General features: G+C 39.0%; 1 protein-coding gene across 3 annotated transcripts in view; it reads right to left on the bottom strand.

The window, feature by feature from the left end:
- LOC132235396 (probable ATP-dependent RNA helicase DDX60) overlaps positions 1-16,991 on the bottom strand; it is a 107,781-nt gene that overhangs the window by 76,197 nt on the left and 14,593 nt on the right. For 2 of the 3 annotated variants that reach the window (XM_059697679.1, XM_059697678.1), the window contains exons 6-11: positions 15,433-15,549; positions 11,945-12,106; positions 9,730-9,888; positions 4,735-4,876; positions 3,661-3,816; positions 252-357 (exon numbers count right to left, since the gene is read on the bottom strand). In XM_059697679.1, coding sequence (XP_059553662.1) covers positions 252-357; positions 3,661-3,816; positions 4,735-4,876; positions 9,730-9,888; positions 11,945-12,106; positions 15,433-15,549 — 842 coding nt within the window. The remainder of the gene's footprint in view (positions 1-251; positions 358-3,660; positions 3,817-4,734; positions 4,877-9,729; positions 9,889-11,944; positions 12,107-15,432; positions 15,550-16,991) is intronic. The other variant, XM_059697680.1, reaches the window with a different exon arrangement.

The following is a 16,991-nucleotide window of genomic DNA, read 5'->3' as shown; positions in this document are numbered from 1 at the left end:
ACTTCCAAAAATATTAATGAATTCATTAATTAAAAACATGCAGCTCGAGTGATTTTACTCTAAGATTAAAACCATGTTGATTTTCACCTAATATTAATCAAAGGACTTTGATAAATTTGATATCAAACTCATATGTTTTACAAACACATATTATATCTAATATACTCTAATCTGTTATAGTTCAAAGAATCTTTAATGATTAATTATTCTACTCCATACAAGTGTTAATAGGGGCACTTTTGGCCTTATACCTCTTTAAGAAAGGCAAATCTTTCAAAATGTCTCCAACAAATTTATCAACCATCTCAGATGACATTGGAATAAAACCCAAATTGGGCATCTTTTCCTTGGAGGTGTCTGCAAACAAAATATTAAGACAGGGTCAAATGCGAAACTTTCATATAGGGCTATTACACATTATTTTCTAAAACTTTACATTAAAAAAACATTTTTCATTGATCTTATTCACATTTATTAAATTCCAGGCCTTCCTAGAAAACTATTTCCTGCATCAAAACATTTTGGAAAACCACAGGATATAAACAAATAGATATCATTTAAGTAGGTAGGTGGGCAGGAAAATATCAGACATTATCACATACATGCCACATATATATGATAGTTGGCAAATAAAAGCTTTTATTTAGTATCCGGTTCATAATTCTAGGTAACCTGCCATTGCTCTGCTCATTACCCCTTGGTGTACACTGTTTCTATCTTTGCCGAATACCTTCCTGCCTGAGCTCTACAGCTCTCTGCCTGAGCACTTTTTATCTTATGGTCCATGTGGAGCAGTGCTAAGAATTTAATGCTCCAGAGTAGTCCTCAACGAAAGGCTGAGAGTCCCAGTATAATGTAACCGTAGTTGCCCACAGTGGAAATCTATTCATTAACTTGTCCTGCATTTATTTTCCTCTCTTCCTTATCTAATCTTACCACTAACTTATTTGATCTTTCTGGGATAAATAGACTGCTGGCACTTTAGTTTCTGCCTGGTGAAATTTATCCTGACAGAAGGAAAGAGGAAAGATATATATATTCTCTCTCCGTGTCATGAAAAATAGCCTTATATCAATACATCCTAAACCCCATTAGCTTTTGTTCTCATTCATTCTGGGATCATTTTCTTCTTCCTGAAATTCATCAAACAGAAATATCATCAGTGATGCTTTGATGATGGGTAAATCAGTTTTGTATTTCTGAAAATATCCATATTACTCATTCATTCATAAACTATATTTTAAGAATTATATATAATGTCACTCTATTCTGACTTCTATTATCATTATTATTGAAAAAGTCTATTACTAGACTTTTTGTTCTTTTATAAGTAACTAATTCTTTTAAGATATTTATTTCTATATTCTACAATTTTATTCTATTGTTTCAAGTGAGTGTATTTGCCTAAGAGTGTGAATATCTACATGTTTAATTTATTCCACTTGGGATTCATAATACATTCTGAATGTGCAAATTCTTATCTTTCATCAATCCAAGCAAATGCCCAACCTTGATCTCTTCAATTATTTCCCAACCCACATTGACTCAATCTCTCCTTCTGAATCTCCAAATGAATGAAAGATTGACTTCTTCATTCTATCCTTCATATATATGTTAATCCTCATCCAAAGGTATGGTTACTGATTTCAAAGAGGCTTGAGGGGAGGGGGGAGGAAGAGAGAGGGAGAGAGAGAGGGAGAGGGGAAGGGGGAGGGAGAGGGGGGGAGAGGGAGAGAGAGAGAGAGAGAGAGAGAGAGAGAGCAAGAGCGCACTTCCTGCATACGCCTAGACCAGGATCAAGCCCGCAACCTTCTGGTGTACAAGATGACGCTCTAAACAAGAGCCACACCAATCAGGGCTTCTTCATATATTTTAACATCACTTTTATATTTATTATTTATATTTGTTTGTTTGTTTTTTATTTATTTATAAATTGTTTTCCAGTTTTATTGAAGTGTAATCAACATATAGCTGTGTAAATTTAAGGTGTAAAATGAGTTAATTTCTAGTGCTATGTAATTCTTTTGATCAATTTCTAGTTTACAAATTATCTTTAGCAAAATTCAATCAGCTTCTTAACTCATCTGTTGATAATATTTTCACTTCTACAAGTTTGGTTATTTTAAAATGAAAATGATGTTTTATAGTATTTTATTTTCTCATGTGACAAGTCTCATATTTTATTTTTTAAAACATTTTAAACACATATATAGCATATTTTAGATTTGGTAATTACGAAATCTGAAGTATTTAAGAGTTCTAGTTTTTTTCTTATTGTTTTTCTTAGGGCTTAATTCCTTTGTTGTTTGAAAATTTGTATTTACACTAATATTTGGCAGAAAATCCTGTAAACTAAGGTGGCTTAGAGTTATCTGCTAATACAGTTAATTGGAGCCCCAAATGCTTGGGAGGGCAGATCAATAACCAGAAACTCTCAGTGATTTACTTGGCATTACCTAGGGAGCAGACTTTCTTTATTTTAGGCCCCTGGGATTTCCATTTTGTTGTTTTCAGCTTAGCTATAATTATATAAAAAGACTAGAGACCCGGTGCACGAAATTCGTGCACTGGGGGATGGGGTTCCCTCAGCCCAGCCTGCCCCTTAGCCCGGGAGCCCTCAGTGGATGTCCTACTGATGGCCACAGTCTGGCAGCAGAGGCTCGGAGCAGGCGTCCTGTGTGTGTGTGTGTGTGTGTGTGTGTGTGTGTGTGTGTGTGTGTCTGCTGGGGGCCTGGTCACAGCCACACCATGGAGGCTTGGAGCAGGCGCCCCTCTCTGTTGATCTCTCAGGCTCCTGGCCTCCACTGCTTGTTGTACTCTCCCTTGAGCTGTGGCCAGGGTGGGGTGCTGCCTGCAGGCCGCCCTTTCCTGCTCTGGGATCGCCACCGGCGACCCAGGAGCAGGCGCACACGGGGGCTGCCTGCAGGTCACACTTTCCTGCTCTGGGATCGCTGTGGCAACCCAGGAGCAGGCCTTGTTGGGTGCTGCCTATAGGCCGCACTTTCCTGCTCACCGATTGCTGGATCACCAGGGCACCCAGAGTCAGGCCCTGTAGGGTGCTGCCTGTGGGCGGCATTTTCCTGCTCTCTAATAGCCATGGGGTCCCAGCTATGGGTGGGCTTAGGCAGTGCGGGGGTTAGTGGGAACACGGGGGTCCTGGCTGGGGGCAGGGCTACACACAGGGCCCAGATGGCAGCTCGCGCTGTCCCGCCCTGCCTGCAGTATGCAAATTAGCCGCCATCTTTATTGGCGGCTAATTTGCATATCACACTGACTAGCCAATGGGCAGCGTAGCAAAGGTACGGCCAATTACCATCTTTGTCTATTATTAAAAAGGATGTTTGGTATCTCAATGGTTGGCCATAAGAGATTATTATCACTTGATCTATATACTGTCAAATTAATGAAAATGGCAGTAACCTATGTCTGGCTTTTTTTTTTTGAAATCACAACATTAGTTACAAGCAAAACATATAACATTTCTAAACTATAATCATAGCATATCACCCTGATGAAATGACAACAAGGGTAATTTATTATTAAACTGCATAGTGCCAGAAAAGTGTTTATACTTGCAGCATTTAGGTAGTGGTACTTTCAAAACATTTTCAGAGAAATGATGCTTTATATGTATTTCAGATTAACTTAGAGTGTTATTACCTTTGATTGGTACTGGGTCCTTTTTAAGAAAATTAAGTTGTGTTGTTCTCAGAGGAAATGGCTTTCCAACATCAAACTTTCTGACCAACATTGATACAGCATTCCAGAGATATTCATAATCTTTCATAATGTCATTTCCCAAATTCAAATGTAGGCCTAAATAATGGTTTAAAATATTAACTGTTAAAAGTCATTCACACATATGCAGAAACATGCATTTTTATTAAATTCATAGATCTCTGAAATACTTGTCAAACAGTAAAATTTTCAGTGGGTTCTACACTGCACCTACATGAAAATGGTCTCTAGATTGACTATGATATTGTAGATTTAAAATGTTATCTTGTCCTATTTTATAACAAGTATTAAAGGTATGACTATCTTAACTAACAATAACAGATGGTGCATACCTAGTTATCATTTAAGGTAATAAAAATGTTAGGTCACACATAACATTACAATCAATAAAACTGAATAAAAACTATGATTTTTCAGAAAATGTATAGAGGATTGCTAAACTTATATGTAGCCAATTTATTTCAATGCTTGCAATATGAAAGAACCAAATGCTAGGGGGTCAAAGAAACTTCAATAATGCCCAGCTGTAGTTCTCTTAGAATGTGTTTTATTTTTATTATTAAGAAGCAACAGAAAAGTTATTCTAAGAAAATAAGTCAAAGAAAGAAAAACAAATCAGATATTACAAATGCATAAATCAGCTTTATCTTTTGAAAAATATTCCTTAAATATCTAATAGTAAATGATGATATTAATCAGAGTAAATATTATGGGGAAAAGTTATGCATTTATTTAAATGAAAAATTAAACTTAAATTACCAATCTTTTTTCAAAAAATATCTGTGGAATAATATTAAGTTAAAAGAAGTTTTAAAATACAATACCCACTTAAACTGCAACTACATAAAACATATACATGTATAAACAAAGATTGGAAGGAGAATGATTGTTATGTTATATATTGGAAATACAGGGAAATTATTTTTGAAGTTTTAAATTTTTACATTGTTTATCTCTGGATGAAAGTATAATTATTACAATATGCTAAGATAGTACCTTGAACATTTTCATTTTCATAGTAAAAAGCAATATTCTTCAACAAAAGCTCATCACTTAAGTCACAAAGGTGAATTAAATTCAGATTCCAAAATTCAAAAATGCTTCTATTATTTAGGATGAAATATTCACACCACTTTCTCTGAAAATTGGAAATTAAAAAAACCAAGTTATTAACAATTTCTATATTAGCAATAAGCTATAACATGACTTAAAAATGTCTGTAATCCAACAGATAGGCAAATTGGCAGGGCTCTTTCCAATTCTTATTAGTGTAAACCCTTTCAATCTGGGTAGTTATGAATAATTTATACCGTAAAAGTCAAAGTATAACATAAAATTAAATTGACCAAAATAAAATGAGTTAAGTGTAGTTCCTTATTCTGAAGCAGAGAAGTCCATATTTAACTCTTACTCCCCTTTTTTTCCCATGCTTTCAATATGAAAGAACACAGAGTCCCAACGTTTTAGAAATATTTTTGCTTTCAAAAGTGCCTCTGTTCTTTACTTAGGTTTTAATGTTTTCCAATTTTACTTTCAGGTCAAAAGAGCATAAAAATAAAGAGCATTTGATTGTTCAGGGACCTAGAAAATGCTGAATCCTTCAAACTCAAAGATTCTCATTTATCTACACCAGTGGTCGGCAAACTGCGGCTCGTGAGCCACATGCGGCTCTTTGGCCCCTTGAGTGTGGCTCTTCCACAAAATACCACGTGCGGGCACGTATGTACAACGCGATTGAAACTTCGTGGCCCATGCGCAGAAGTTGGTATTTTGTGGAAGAGCTACACTCAAGGGGGCAAAGAGCTGTATGCGGCTGGAGAGCCGCAGTTTGCTGACCACTGGTCTACACTGATGTCCACCTACCAGGTTGATGATCTGGGGCTATGTTCCCACCTAACACAGACAGAATGTCTTCACTGACCACACTTAGTCCAGGGAAGTGTATGAGGAAGCAACCTCAGCAAGTGAGAGCCTAGTCATCCCCTCAGTCAATACTAGTGTTGGGAGAGTTAAGTTCCAAGGAGGAAAACTGAGGCTTCTCTGCTCCACACTTGACTGGTGAGTTTAAAACATAAGAGCAAGGGTTTAAAGCATGGAGAGAGGGGAAAAACAAGCATCCCCATTATGAAATCAACCAAGATCTCTAAAACAAAGAAGCCTGGGGGTGAGGGTTGGCAGCAGGCACCCTGGTATTTTATGTAGTTCTGTGGCCTGCAAAGTGTTTATTAGAGATAGCCACTTGCAGTGGATGCTTCTTTGAAGTGAATGCCTGGGCAATCAAAGCCTAATTCAGATACAGTACTTGGATTACAAAAAGAAAATCAACTTTCAGAGTTGACAGTTGTTTGTGGTGATGCTGGTATAAACAAACCGACTGCACTGCTAAGTACAGTTCTCAGAGAGGAGCACATTTAAACTACAATGAGATATCACTTCACACCTTCCAGAATGGCTACCATCAATAAATCAACAGCCAATAAGTGCTGGCAAAGATGTGGAGAAAAGGGAAACCTGGTGCACTGTTGGGAATTCAGACTGGTGCCGCCACTGTGGAAAGCAGTGCGGAGTTTCCTCAAAAAATTAAAAGTGGAACTGCCTTTTGACCCAGAGTACACACTTCTGGGAATATACCCTAAGAATTATGAAACACCAATCAGAAAGAATAGATGCACTCCTATGTTCATAGCAGCATATTTACAATAGCTAAGATCTGGAAACAGCCCAGTGCCCATTAGTAGATGCGTGGATAAAAAAAGCTATGGTACATTTACACAATGGGATACTAGGCAGCTATAAAAAAGGACTCTTACCTTTAGCGACAGAATGGATAGACCTGGAGATTATTATGCTAAGCAAAATAAGCCAGTCAGAGAAAGACAAATAAATGCCATATGATCTCACTTATATGTGGAATTTAATGAACAAAATAAACTCATAAATAAAATAGAACCAGAGGTATGGATACATGGAACAGACTGACAGATGTCATAGGGAAGGGGTGTGTGGGGGACTGGATGAAAGAGGGTAAAGAGATTAACCAGAGGACATGTATGCATAGTGCATGGACACAGACAACAGTGTGGTGATGACCAGAGGGAGGGGGGGCCTGGGTGGAGGTAGGCAAAGGGGGTAAAATGGGGGGGGGGTGGCATCTACAATAGTGTCAACTATAAAAAAGTAATAAAAAAGTATAGTCATACAATCACAGTGGTTAGGCTACCATCTAGGTTTATTAAGTGCATTCTATGATGTTCATACAATGAGGAAATCGTCTGACGGGGAATTGAACCATGGTCTCCTGGTTCATGGATTGACACCCAACCACTGAGCAACACTGGCTGGGCAATCTTTGCCATTTTAGAAGTGTTTTTAATTGGCCCACTTTCCTCTCCAACTTTATCTAATGTCACTGTCCTTATTCTCAACTTCTTACATATAAATTACTCTTCACCTATATTTTCTCCCTTCCACTCACTGCTGAATTCATTTTAACATACAGTGTGCTTCCCACCACTCCATTAATAGGTCTCTTAATTATGATCAACAGTAAGCTCTAGGCCATTTAACCCAATGTATTAATTTCAGTTCTCAACCTCCTACAATTCTCTACAACATTTCCACTGACATTCAGAACAATCCATTCTCCTAGGTTTCCTTCCTATTCATCTAAGCAGCTTTTTCTCAGTATCTTTGTCAGTATCTCAACCTTTTCTTAACTATTTATTATTAGAACTAGAGGCCCGGTGCATGAAATTTGTGCACTCGGGGGTGGGGGGGAGCCTGTGCCCTCTCACAATGCAGGAGCCCCACAATCGAACTCCAAGACGCAGGCCTTGCCCACCCACATGCGCCCACTGCAAACACAGCCTCCTGGTGATCGCTCATTGCGGCGTGAAGGCGTCACTGCGTGAGGGCGTGATGACCACATAGGCTTTTATTAGTATAGATATCTCAGGTCTCTGACCTAGGCTCTCTTATCATATCTCTCTCCCAAAATAATTTCATCCACAAGATAGCATTAATTGATATCAATAGATCTATTTGGATATTTCATTGGCACCTTAAACTCAGTATTTCCAAAACTGAACTCAGGATCTTCCTCTGGAGTGTCCTTCGTATAGTACAATAGCGTCACCCACCTGCCAAATGCTCAATCTAGAGAATTAGAGTCACTTGACTCCTCCCTTTTCCACATGTCCCACACTCAATCACTAAACTTGTCTATTCCAAAACTTAACTCTTGAATTTGCCTGTTGTTTTTCATCCTTTTTTTCCACTTCCTTAGTCCCTAACATTATCGACAGTTATATGAACTAAGGTAAGAGTCATTGACCTGGTGTCCCCAAATCCAATGTTGTGCCTCTACAATGTTATCTCTGCATTACAAGCCAGAGAAAATTTTGAAAATGGAAGTGCCACTCATCTGCTTAACATTCAACCAATCAGTTGGTTCTCATTGTGTTTACAGCCAAGTTTTATCTCCATTCCCTTAACAGGATCTACAGATTTCCAAATGATTTATTTCTTAACCACTCTTTAGCTTTCCCATAGTCTTTCTATTCCAGTTACACTTCATGAAGTTCAGTTTCTTGGTCATGCCATCCTCAGGGTAATCATGCATGCTGTTTTATCATCTGGAATCCAGTTTTCATCCTCTCTTCAACTTGCTAACTCCTACTCATCCTTTAAGACTTGGGTTACTTCTCTTCATTTCTTAAGAGAAGCCATCCTTTTCAGACTGAGTAGAGTTCTTCTGTTATCATATTCTAAACCAGGGGTCCTCAAACTACAGCCCGCGGGCCACATGCAAATACAAATATTGTATTTGTCCCCGTTTTGTTTTTTTACTTCAGAATAAGATATGCGCAGTGTGCATAGGAATTTGTTCATAGGTTTTTTTTAGACTATAGTCTGGCCCTCCGACGGTCTGAGGGACAGTGAACTGGCCTCCTGTTTAAAAAGTTTGAGGACCCCTGTTCTAAACCATCCTATAGTCCCTCTTTCATAGTAATTTAAAAAATTCAAGATCTGTCTTAGCTGCAAAATGTAACTCTATGAAGGTGGTGGGGTGGAAGGAGTAAGGGTTGTCTCATTTTTTTCTCACTGTAGTCCCAGTGATTCACACAATTCATGTGCATTAGATAAATATGTATGGACTGGCCTCCTAACTAATTGGGATATAGTATCAAAATCATTGTTTTAAAGCCATCAATTGATCCACTAATCTCATTGCTGGATATCAGTCTAAGTCAATACCTCCAAATTAAAGGGAAAGGCTTATACTTAAATAACCTAGAGAATAGCAGCATCTATAATACAATAATTTAAACCCTCCTAATATCCCATAATAGAGAAGTGGGTAAGTAAAATGTGGTACATCCATTAAAAAATAACTGGTAGCCATTTAAAAAATGATGCTAAGAATGTGAAAGAAAACAGAAAAAATGTATGAAAAAAATATATAGATTTCCAATGTTAGAAACAATAACAAATAACAGAAAAATCTAGGCATTTAAAATAAAAAAATAAACCAAAATGTCAATAATTGCCAAAATTGACTAAATGGTGGGTTTTTCTGTTGTTTTTGCTTTCTATTTTCTTAAAGTCTACACATTTTCTATAACTATCCTCCATAATAGACAAAAATAATACACTATTACATTTACTTATTCAATTCCTGTCAAGAGCAGAACACAGCGGTCACCAATCCTTTATAGTTGATAACACACACAAAAAACTAATCTTGACAGAGATTAAAAGAAGGAAAATAGATTTTTTCCTTAGACTCACTATACAGAATGTTGTCTATTATTACTACCAGAGAGTAGTTGGAATTAGGAAGTGATTTGATTTAGGCCATTTGACTTTTAAAGTCCCCAACGGGCTGACATTGTTCTCATACAAGTCTATTTTTGCAGGTGATTGTGGTTCTATATAGATGAAACAGTTGAAACAAAAAGTAAATAAGAAATTAACAAAGAACATATTTACCATTTTTAGGAAAGTCTGAATGTCCTCAATCCAATCGGAAGTGATGACTCTGGTACAAGCTCTTTGAGAAAGAGGTAAATGGAGTAGAAAAACCACACTGAGACAATGCAGCTTACACAGATCTTCCATCCATTGCAGGCTTAAGCAATCACCTTTCACCTGCATAAAACAAAGAAGGTAAGCCAGCACACAGTGGCTGTGAGAGACACATACGGCAACACAGCAGTAGCTAGCCACATTCATTTTTGAGAAAGTTCTTTTCTTCACACATAAACTTGGCTGAGTTTATACAGATGTGAGGTAAGGGTGACAGGGAACTGCCAGTTCAATAGCAGTTTGCATAAAGCATTTTTTAGTATTCTCAGTTAAGCCAACCTTTACGCGAAATGACCAAACAGCTAATGAAGTAATGATCCTGCAAGACTCAGCACTGACAGAACCACACATTAAATGCTCTAGTCTGGCCCTAGCTTGTTTTGCTCAGTGGATAGAGTACTGAAGGGTCCCAGGTTCAATTCCGGTCAAGGACACATGCCATGGTTGCAGGCTCGATCCCCAAAAGGGGGCGTGCAGGAGGCAGCCAATCAATGATTCTCTCTCATCATTGATGTTTCTATCTCTCTCTCCCTCTCCCTTCCTCTCTGAAATCAATCAAAATATATTTTTAAAAAATGCTCTAGTCTGTCTAACACATCACATTTTAAAAGTTACATTGAAAATTACTAGAGTGAGGAAACCAGGACATTTCTAAAACACTTATCGAATTAGAAAAAGGATTAAGTGGACATATTTAACATGATAGGACAAAGACCTAAAAGCCATCTCCAAATTTACAAAACTAAGACTTGTTTCAGAGTATCTCCAAAGGGCAAAATAGGGTCTAAAGGTAGAAATTCCAGAGAGATACATTTGGTTTAGTATCGTTTTTCTGATAACAATTTAAAATGGCCGGCCTAATCATGTACAAATATTTTACTAAGAACATATAAGTGGGGCAAAAGTAGGTTTATAGTTGTGAGTTAAGCAAAACACAGAGTTTCTTTTTCTTTTTTTTTTTCTAATCCTCACCCAAGGATATTTTTTTATTGATTTTTAGAGAGAGAGGAAAGGAGAGAAAGAGAGAGAAACATCAATCAGTTGCCTCAGGATGCCCCTCCCCCTTCATGGGGGATCAAACCCACAACCTAGGTATGTGCCCTGACCGGGAATCAAACCCACCACCTTTTGATGTATGTGATGACACTCCAACCAACGGAGCCATCCAGCCAGGGCAACGATTATGCTTGTATTATTATTCATTAATTATTGTATTATTTACTGTTATATTTTCCATGCTAATAACTGTAGAACTACTTTTGCCCCACCCTGTATTCAAGCAGATATCGAAAAGCCAAATATTATATAAAGGATGCTAGGTTAAAGATAATAAGCACTGCTCATTTCTAAAATTGTAGAAGAGAGACACAAACTTCATGTTTCTTTAATAAGAATACTTAACCAATAATCCCCCAGCACTCAAAACTGTTTACAAAATAGTATGTGTACAAATGTGTGCATATGTATGTGTGCACAAATATATAGGGATAACTATTTAGTTGAGAGCAAACCTATACTGGTCAACATATTCTTAATGAACTCTATCAACCATCAAAAGGTTAAGATTTTTAGTGTCTCTCCAGCGAGGATGGCACTAAGATATTCTTTCAAAATACAGTTTGGTATCATGGAACTTGAACAAGACAGACCCAGGGTCAATCCACACTGCTCTTTAATACCTTTGGTTTAAGGAATGTTACCTGCAATATCTGAACCTCAGTGTTCTCATATGTGAAAAGGGATCATAGTACCTCCCTTGAAAGGCTACTGTGAGGATATAATGACATTCAGGCATATAAAGTGCCCAGAACACTGCAAGATTGTAAGCTCTCACCAAGTACTAATTTCCTTTTTCATTTTCCCTTCCTCTGGATGGTTGGACAAATTTGATTAAATATGTAATGAGGGAAACATCTGCTTAGTAAAACACTAAATCTTACAGTGGCACAATGCGTGTTTTTTAATAAACAAAATCTAGATTTGTTTATATAAACAATTTGTATACAAATAAATTAGGGAAATAAATGAATACCAAATGGAAGAAATGGTAGATGGAAATCAATAAAATTTCAAAAGTTGAGAGCAATGGTGTTTCACAGTAAAGTAATAACAATCACACCTGTTGGATGTTAGTTTCCTGAGCAGAGGTGGTCTTCTTTCTGTTTTCTAAAAAGTCATGGTACATTCTCAGAGTCAAGGAGCATGAAGTAACACAAAGAACACGCCGAATGTCAGATCCTTCTGGCCAGAGTTGCTTAAGCAGATAAATTATTTCAGATGCCTGTCACAGAAGGAAACTGTAAAATGTCATGGTACCTACAAAAATGTTTATTCATAAGTGATCTTACTAGAAGAAATCATACAGAAAAGGATAGATTTGACCACATGAAACTATAAATATTTCTATTAAAAATTATAAACATTTTAATGAGAAAATCCAACAAATATTTCAGTGAAATCCTTAAACATTTAAATGTGTAAAGAGTGCCTATAAATCAGTAAGAAAATATCTAAACCTTTAATAAGACATGAGCAGATAATGCACAAAAGAAACACAAATATAATAAAAGAAAAAATGTTTAATCTCTTTAGTAATAAAAAGAACAATTAGATATCATATTTTTACTTTCAAGTTAGCAAAGTATATTTTAGTGATAATAGCACTGAAATGTGATGCCATTTCTATCATAGTTTCTCATAGTTTGCTAATGATAATATAAATAGGTACAGAATTACTGCAAAGCTATTTGGCAATAGTTATGATTATCATTAAATATGGTGAAACTTTTTTATTGGCCATTCAAGTTCTAAATCTAGGTTGGGTAAATAATACAAAATGTGTACCAAGATTTATGTACCAAGATGTTCACTATGAAGTTATTTGTAAAAGCCAATTTTCAAACAATTTAAAAGTTTAGCATTAGGGAAATATTATGCATCCAGTAAAAAATAAAAATTGTGAAGAATTTTTTATAACTAAAAAACGTGTAAATAGTAACATTAATTTAGAAAGTGAATAAAAAGGATATATGTAATATGTCTCAATTGTATAACAATACAGAGAACACTATTGAAAGACTATATTTTTTAAAATGTGACTTTCTACCTCTAAGTGGAAAAACTATGTGTAAAAATGGTATAATGAGTATGAAAGGTTTTCAGAGAAATAACATTATGACACACTGAAATCTAGATACACTTCTATTAATGAAATTTAAGTCTCCCCATATTCCAATATGAGGCATTGTATTACAAACAGGAAATTTTTTTTATTTTTTTTATTTTTTATTTGTCTTTATTGTTGAGAGCATTAAAGATGTCCTCTCCCCCCTCCATTTCTCCCTCCACCCCACTCCCCAGGCCTTCACCACATTTTCCTAAAATCCTATCATACACACATAGATATATAGTTTTGTGCGATTTCCATGTAGCTAAAAACAATGAGTCTATAGTAATCAACTTCCTAAAAAATATTAAACATTTATATCTATAAATATTCTTCCTAAAGTCATCCCCTCAGAATTACGAAGACAGACTAATGATACTACAAAATAACTGTATTAGGGAACCATTAACAGATTCCAGCTCTACAATCCCTCCCACTCCTGAGCCCCACTTGCCTCAAATCAAGGCTTTGTATTGTAGTGACCAAAGAGAGACTGACCAAAAGTGCAGAAAACATAAAGGAGAAACATTAGTGAAAAGTGAATTGGGAGAACCACCAGCATTAAATCTACCCCAGTCTGAAAATACAATAAATGGTAACCAGCTGGCACAGAACACAAATTACAGAAGACAAATTTCAAATGACTGGTATGCACAACTTACAGCACCAGATGGCATATAGAAGGGCCAGGCACACGATTTAAAAAGACAGACTGGGCCAATATAACCTAAAAAGATAGGAACTACTTACAGAATAGGAATGACTTAAAGGAACAATCTTCTGAAAGCACAGCTCTGGGTTCTCGGCAGATCGCCCCCGCACCCAAGCCTCGGGCCCCCTGCCTCAACCAGGCCTCCTGCCGCCCCGGGAGGCCTCCTACGTGTGCCTGTGCCCGGGGCTTCTCGGGGCCGCACTGGGAGACGGGGCTAACAGAGCAGTCAGCAGGGGACCTGGACGCACTGGCCTTTGATGGACGGACCGACATCGAGTACCTCCATGCTGTGACGGGAGCGAGACGGCGCTGCAGAGCGACCACTTGGAGCTGAGCCCGGCCCCGGGGCCATGCAGGGAGCCCTCGCGCTGGCCACTGTGGGCGCCGCCTGCAGCTGACCTGCGACCTGGGCTCCCAGCCTGTCAACACCAACCGCAGGCTGCAGGCCAGGGCGCCTGGGGAACGGAAGGCAGGCTCCCGGCTCCTCCCGCTGGGCTTCCCTGCTTGTCGGCAGACCCCCCCCCCCCCCACACACACACACACACACCGAGCTCCACCCGACCAGTCTGTGTCCCCAGAGCGAGGAGCTGCTGCCCGGTGGAGGGGGCCTTCCCAGGCCTCCCCCTGAGCTGGTCCTCGTCCCGCTGGGAGGGGCCCGCCTCACCAGGACTGGCCTGGAGCCTGGCGGCCCCTCCTGGGCCAACACTGTGACTTAGAGATGACGTTCCTGCTGGGGCCACTGGCATCCCTGCTCTGGCTGTGTCCGCCAGCCCCAGGATTGTCCGGGGCCCTACCCTCAGCTGGCCCTGCCCACCCACCCAGCCACCTGGGACGTGGCTGTGTCCCTTCCCGACACCCTGGGAGGGAGTGGGCCAGTGTGGTGCGGTTGGAGTCCATTGCCTGCTTGCCTGGGCAGCCAGCCTCCAGGCCTGACCACCAACCAGAATTTTCAGTGCATTGATTTTACTTGACGTCTGGGGGGTGGGCTCATCGTGTCCAAGAGCATCTGAGGACACCACATGGCAAACCCTCTCCAGTCCTGGTGGCAGGGGTGGGCGTCCTTGTTCGAGAATGACCCGGGGCGGTGGGTGCTGGACCGAGGCCCAGGAGAGGGTGCAGGGACGGCAGAGATGGCTGCGAAGCCAGAAACGCCTTAAACTGCAACATCGTGTCTCATCCCAACCAGCCCATCTTCTCCTGCACCTCGTATAGTTGGGTAGCAGCTCCAACTCCCGCAGCCAAGATGGGTTGTCGAGACCACTGGCTGAAGGGAGCCCCCATATGTCCCATTACTAACACCTCCAGTCTGTGTCTGTCAATCACCGTGAAATAAAAAGTCTGAACACGTTAAACAAACAAACACAAAAACAACATAGCTCTGGGGAGACAACAAAGCTAAAAGGAAGAAAGAAGCATCCTATAGCAATTAAGTAGTGAAGGGGAAAAGAGGACAAAGCCAAATACTAGGTCACTGGAAGATAAAAGAAAACCACAAAATCCTAGGACTCACAACCCCTTATCCACCACCAAAATAAATAAAAACAAAATTCCCCCTAATATTGCCTTGACTCTGCTAGATTGACAGAAAGGGGCATGATTAAATTGAGTTAGATTATTAAATTAGGAATCTTGGAAACATTAGGGGAAGCTGTTTACGAGGTATTTGAGAACCTTTTTTATAACTAAACAATTCATTCAAGTAAAATATTTTTAAAATAAGTTCCAATACCTCTTCAATCATATTGTTCCATCTTAAATTTCCAAAAATAGGTTCAAATGCCAAATCCCTACATCCTTCTAATTGTTTAATCAGGGCTTTATAAGCATTCTCAATCTTCTTTTCATTCTGTAAAAGGAAGACAAATCACATAAATTGTTAAAAATATCTAATTACTTTCTAATACAGAAAAATCAGATATTGAAGACATAATTATTATATTTCTAAGCAAAAAAAAAAGTTTTACACTAATTATTGATCATCAACACTGCTTTTAAACCCTTCCAGCCAGCATTATTTTGTCATTTTCAAATGAATTTTTGTCTGGGAATTTAGTGCATTTAATTTTTTAAACAATTTTATGAAAGTGTATTTATCATAACATAAAGCTCACTCACTTTAAGGGTACAATTCTATGGTTTTAGGTAAATGTAGAGAGTGTCTGGGAGAGCACCTGAGCAAAGATCATCAGCTGAGTCCAGCGGCTCGGCTCGGCAAAGCCATGTCCTGGACACATACCTTGCCAAAAGGCAGGAATGTTGTCAGTCCTGACCTATATAGCTCAGGTGCCAGAGGGTGGGTGCCATTATCTAAGTTCAGCCAGGCACCAGGGGCGGATGCAATTATCCGGGCTCAGTGAGGCCTGACAATTATGAGAAGCCACAAGAATGAAGAATTACAGCTTGATCTTCGGTAAGCATAATTTCACATAATTTCCTTTGTCTGCAACTCTAGTAAAACTTCCTGATATCATGCTGTATATAATAAATGCGCTGCACTAGCTCTGCATCACTGTCTCTCCATCCAAGAACAGTGTCCCACCTGGTCCCAGCTTTAACTACTGTCTCTGTGTCTGTTTCTCTTTCTCAGTCCCCAGTCACTCCTACTCAGGACTAGTTCACTCTCTAGCCGTGGTGGATGCAGCTGGAGAACCGCCATAGGTAAATGTACAGAGTTGCGCAACCATAACCATAATCGAATTTTACAACATTTCCAAAATCTCAAAAAGAAACACTGTGTCCATTCTATTTTATTATGAAAAATTTCAAACATACACATAAGTAGAGAATAGCATAACCTCCTCCCAAGTACTATCATTCAGCAAAGGCCCTTAGCAACATACATTGCACTTTTATTTGCATATCACACAGTCTTCAAATTGATAAATAATCACTTTATGGTGATTGTATAGTGGTTGGCAAACTTCGGCTCGGCAAACTGCGGCTCGTGAGTCACGTGCGGCTCTTTGGCCCCTTGAGCGTGGCTCTTCCACAAAATACCAGCTCTTCCACAAAATACCGACTTCTGCGCATGGGCCACAAAGTTTCAATCACACTGTATGTGCGCGCCCGCACGTGGTATTTGTGGAAGAGCCACACTCAAGGGGCCAAAGAGCCGCAGTTTGCCGACCATGGGTATAGTAAATTAGAAAATAAATTATTTTATCAAAAATAAAATCCTCCATTAAGCCCTGGTCTGTGTGGCTCAGTTGGTTGAGCATAGTCTCATGCACCAAAAAGTCACTGGTTTGATTCCTGGTCAGGGCACATGCCTGGGATTGTGGGCTCGAT

The sequence above is a fragment of the Myotis daubentonii genome, chromosome 5, assembly GCF_963259705.1.
Source record: "Myotis daubentonii chromosome 5, mMyoDau2.1, whole genome shotgun sequence".
NCBI lineage: Eukaryota > Metazoa > Chordata > Mammalia > Chiroptera > Vespertilionidae > Myotis > Myotis daubentonii.
This window is presented reverse-complemented; position numbering and strand designations above follow the sequence as displayed.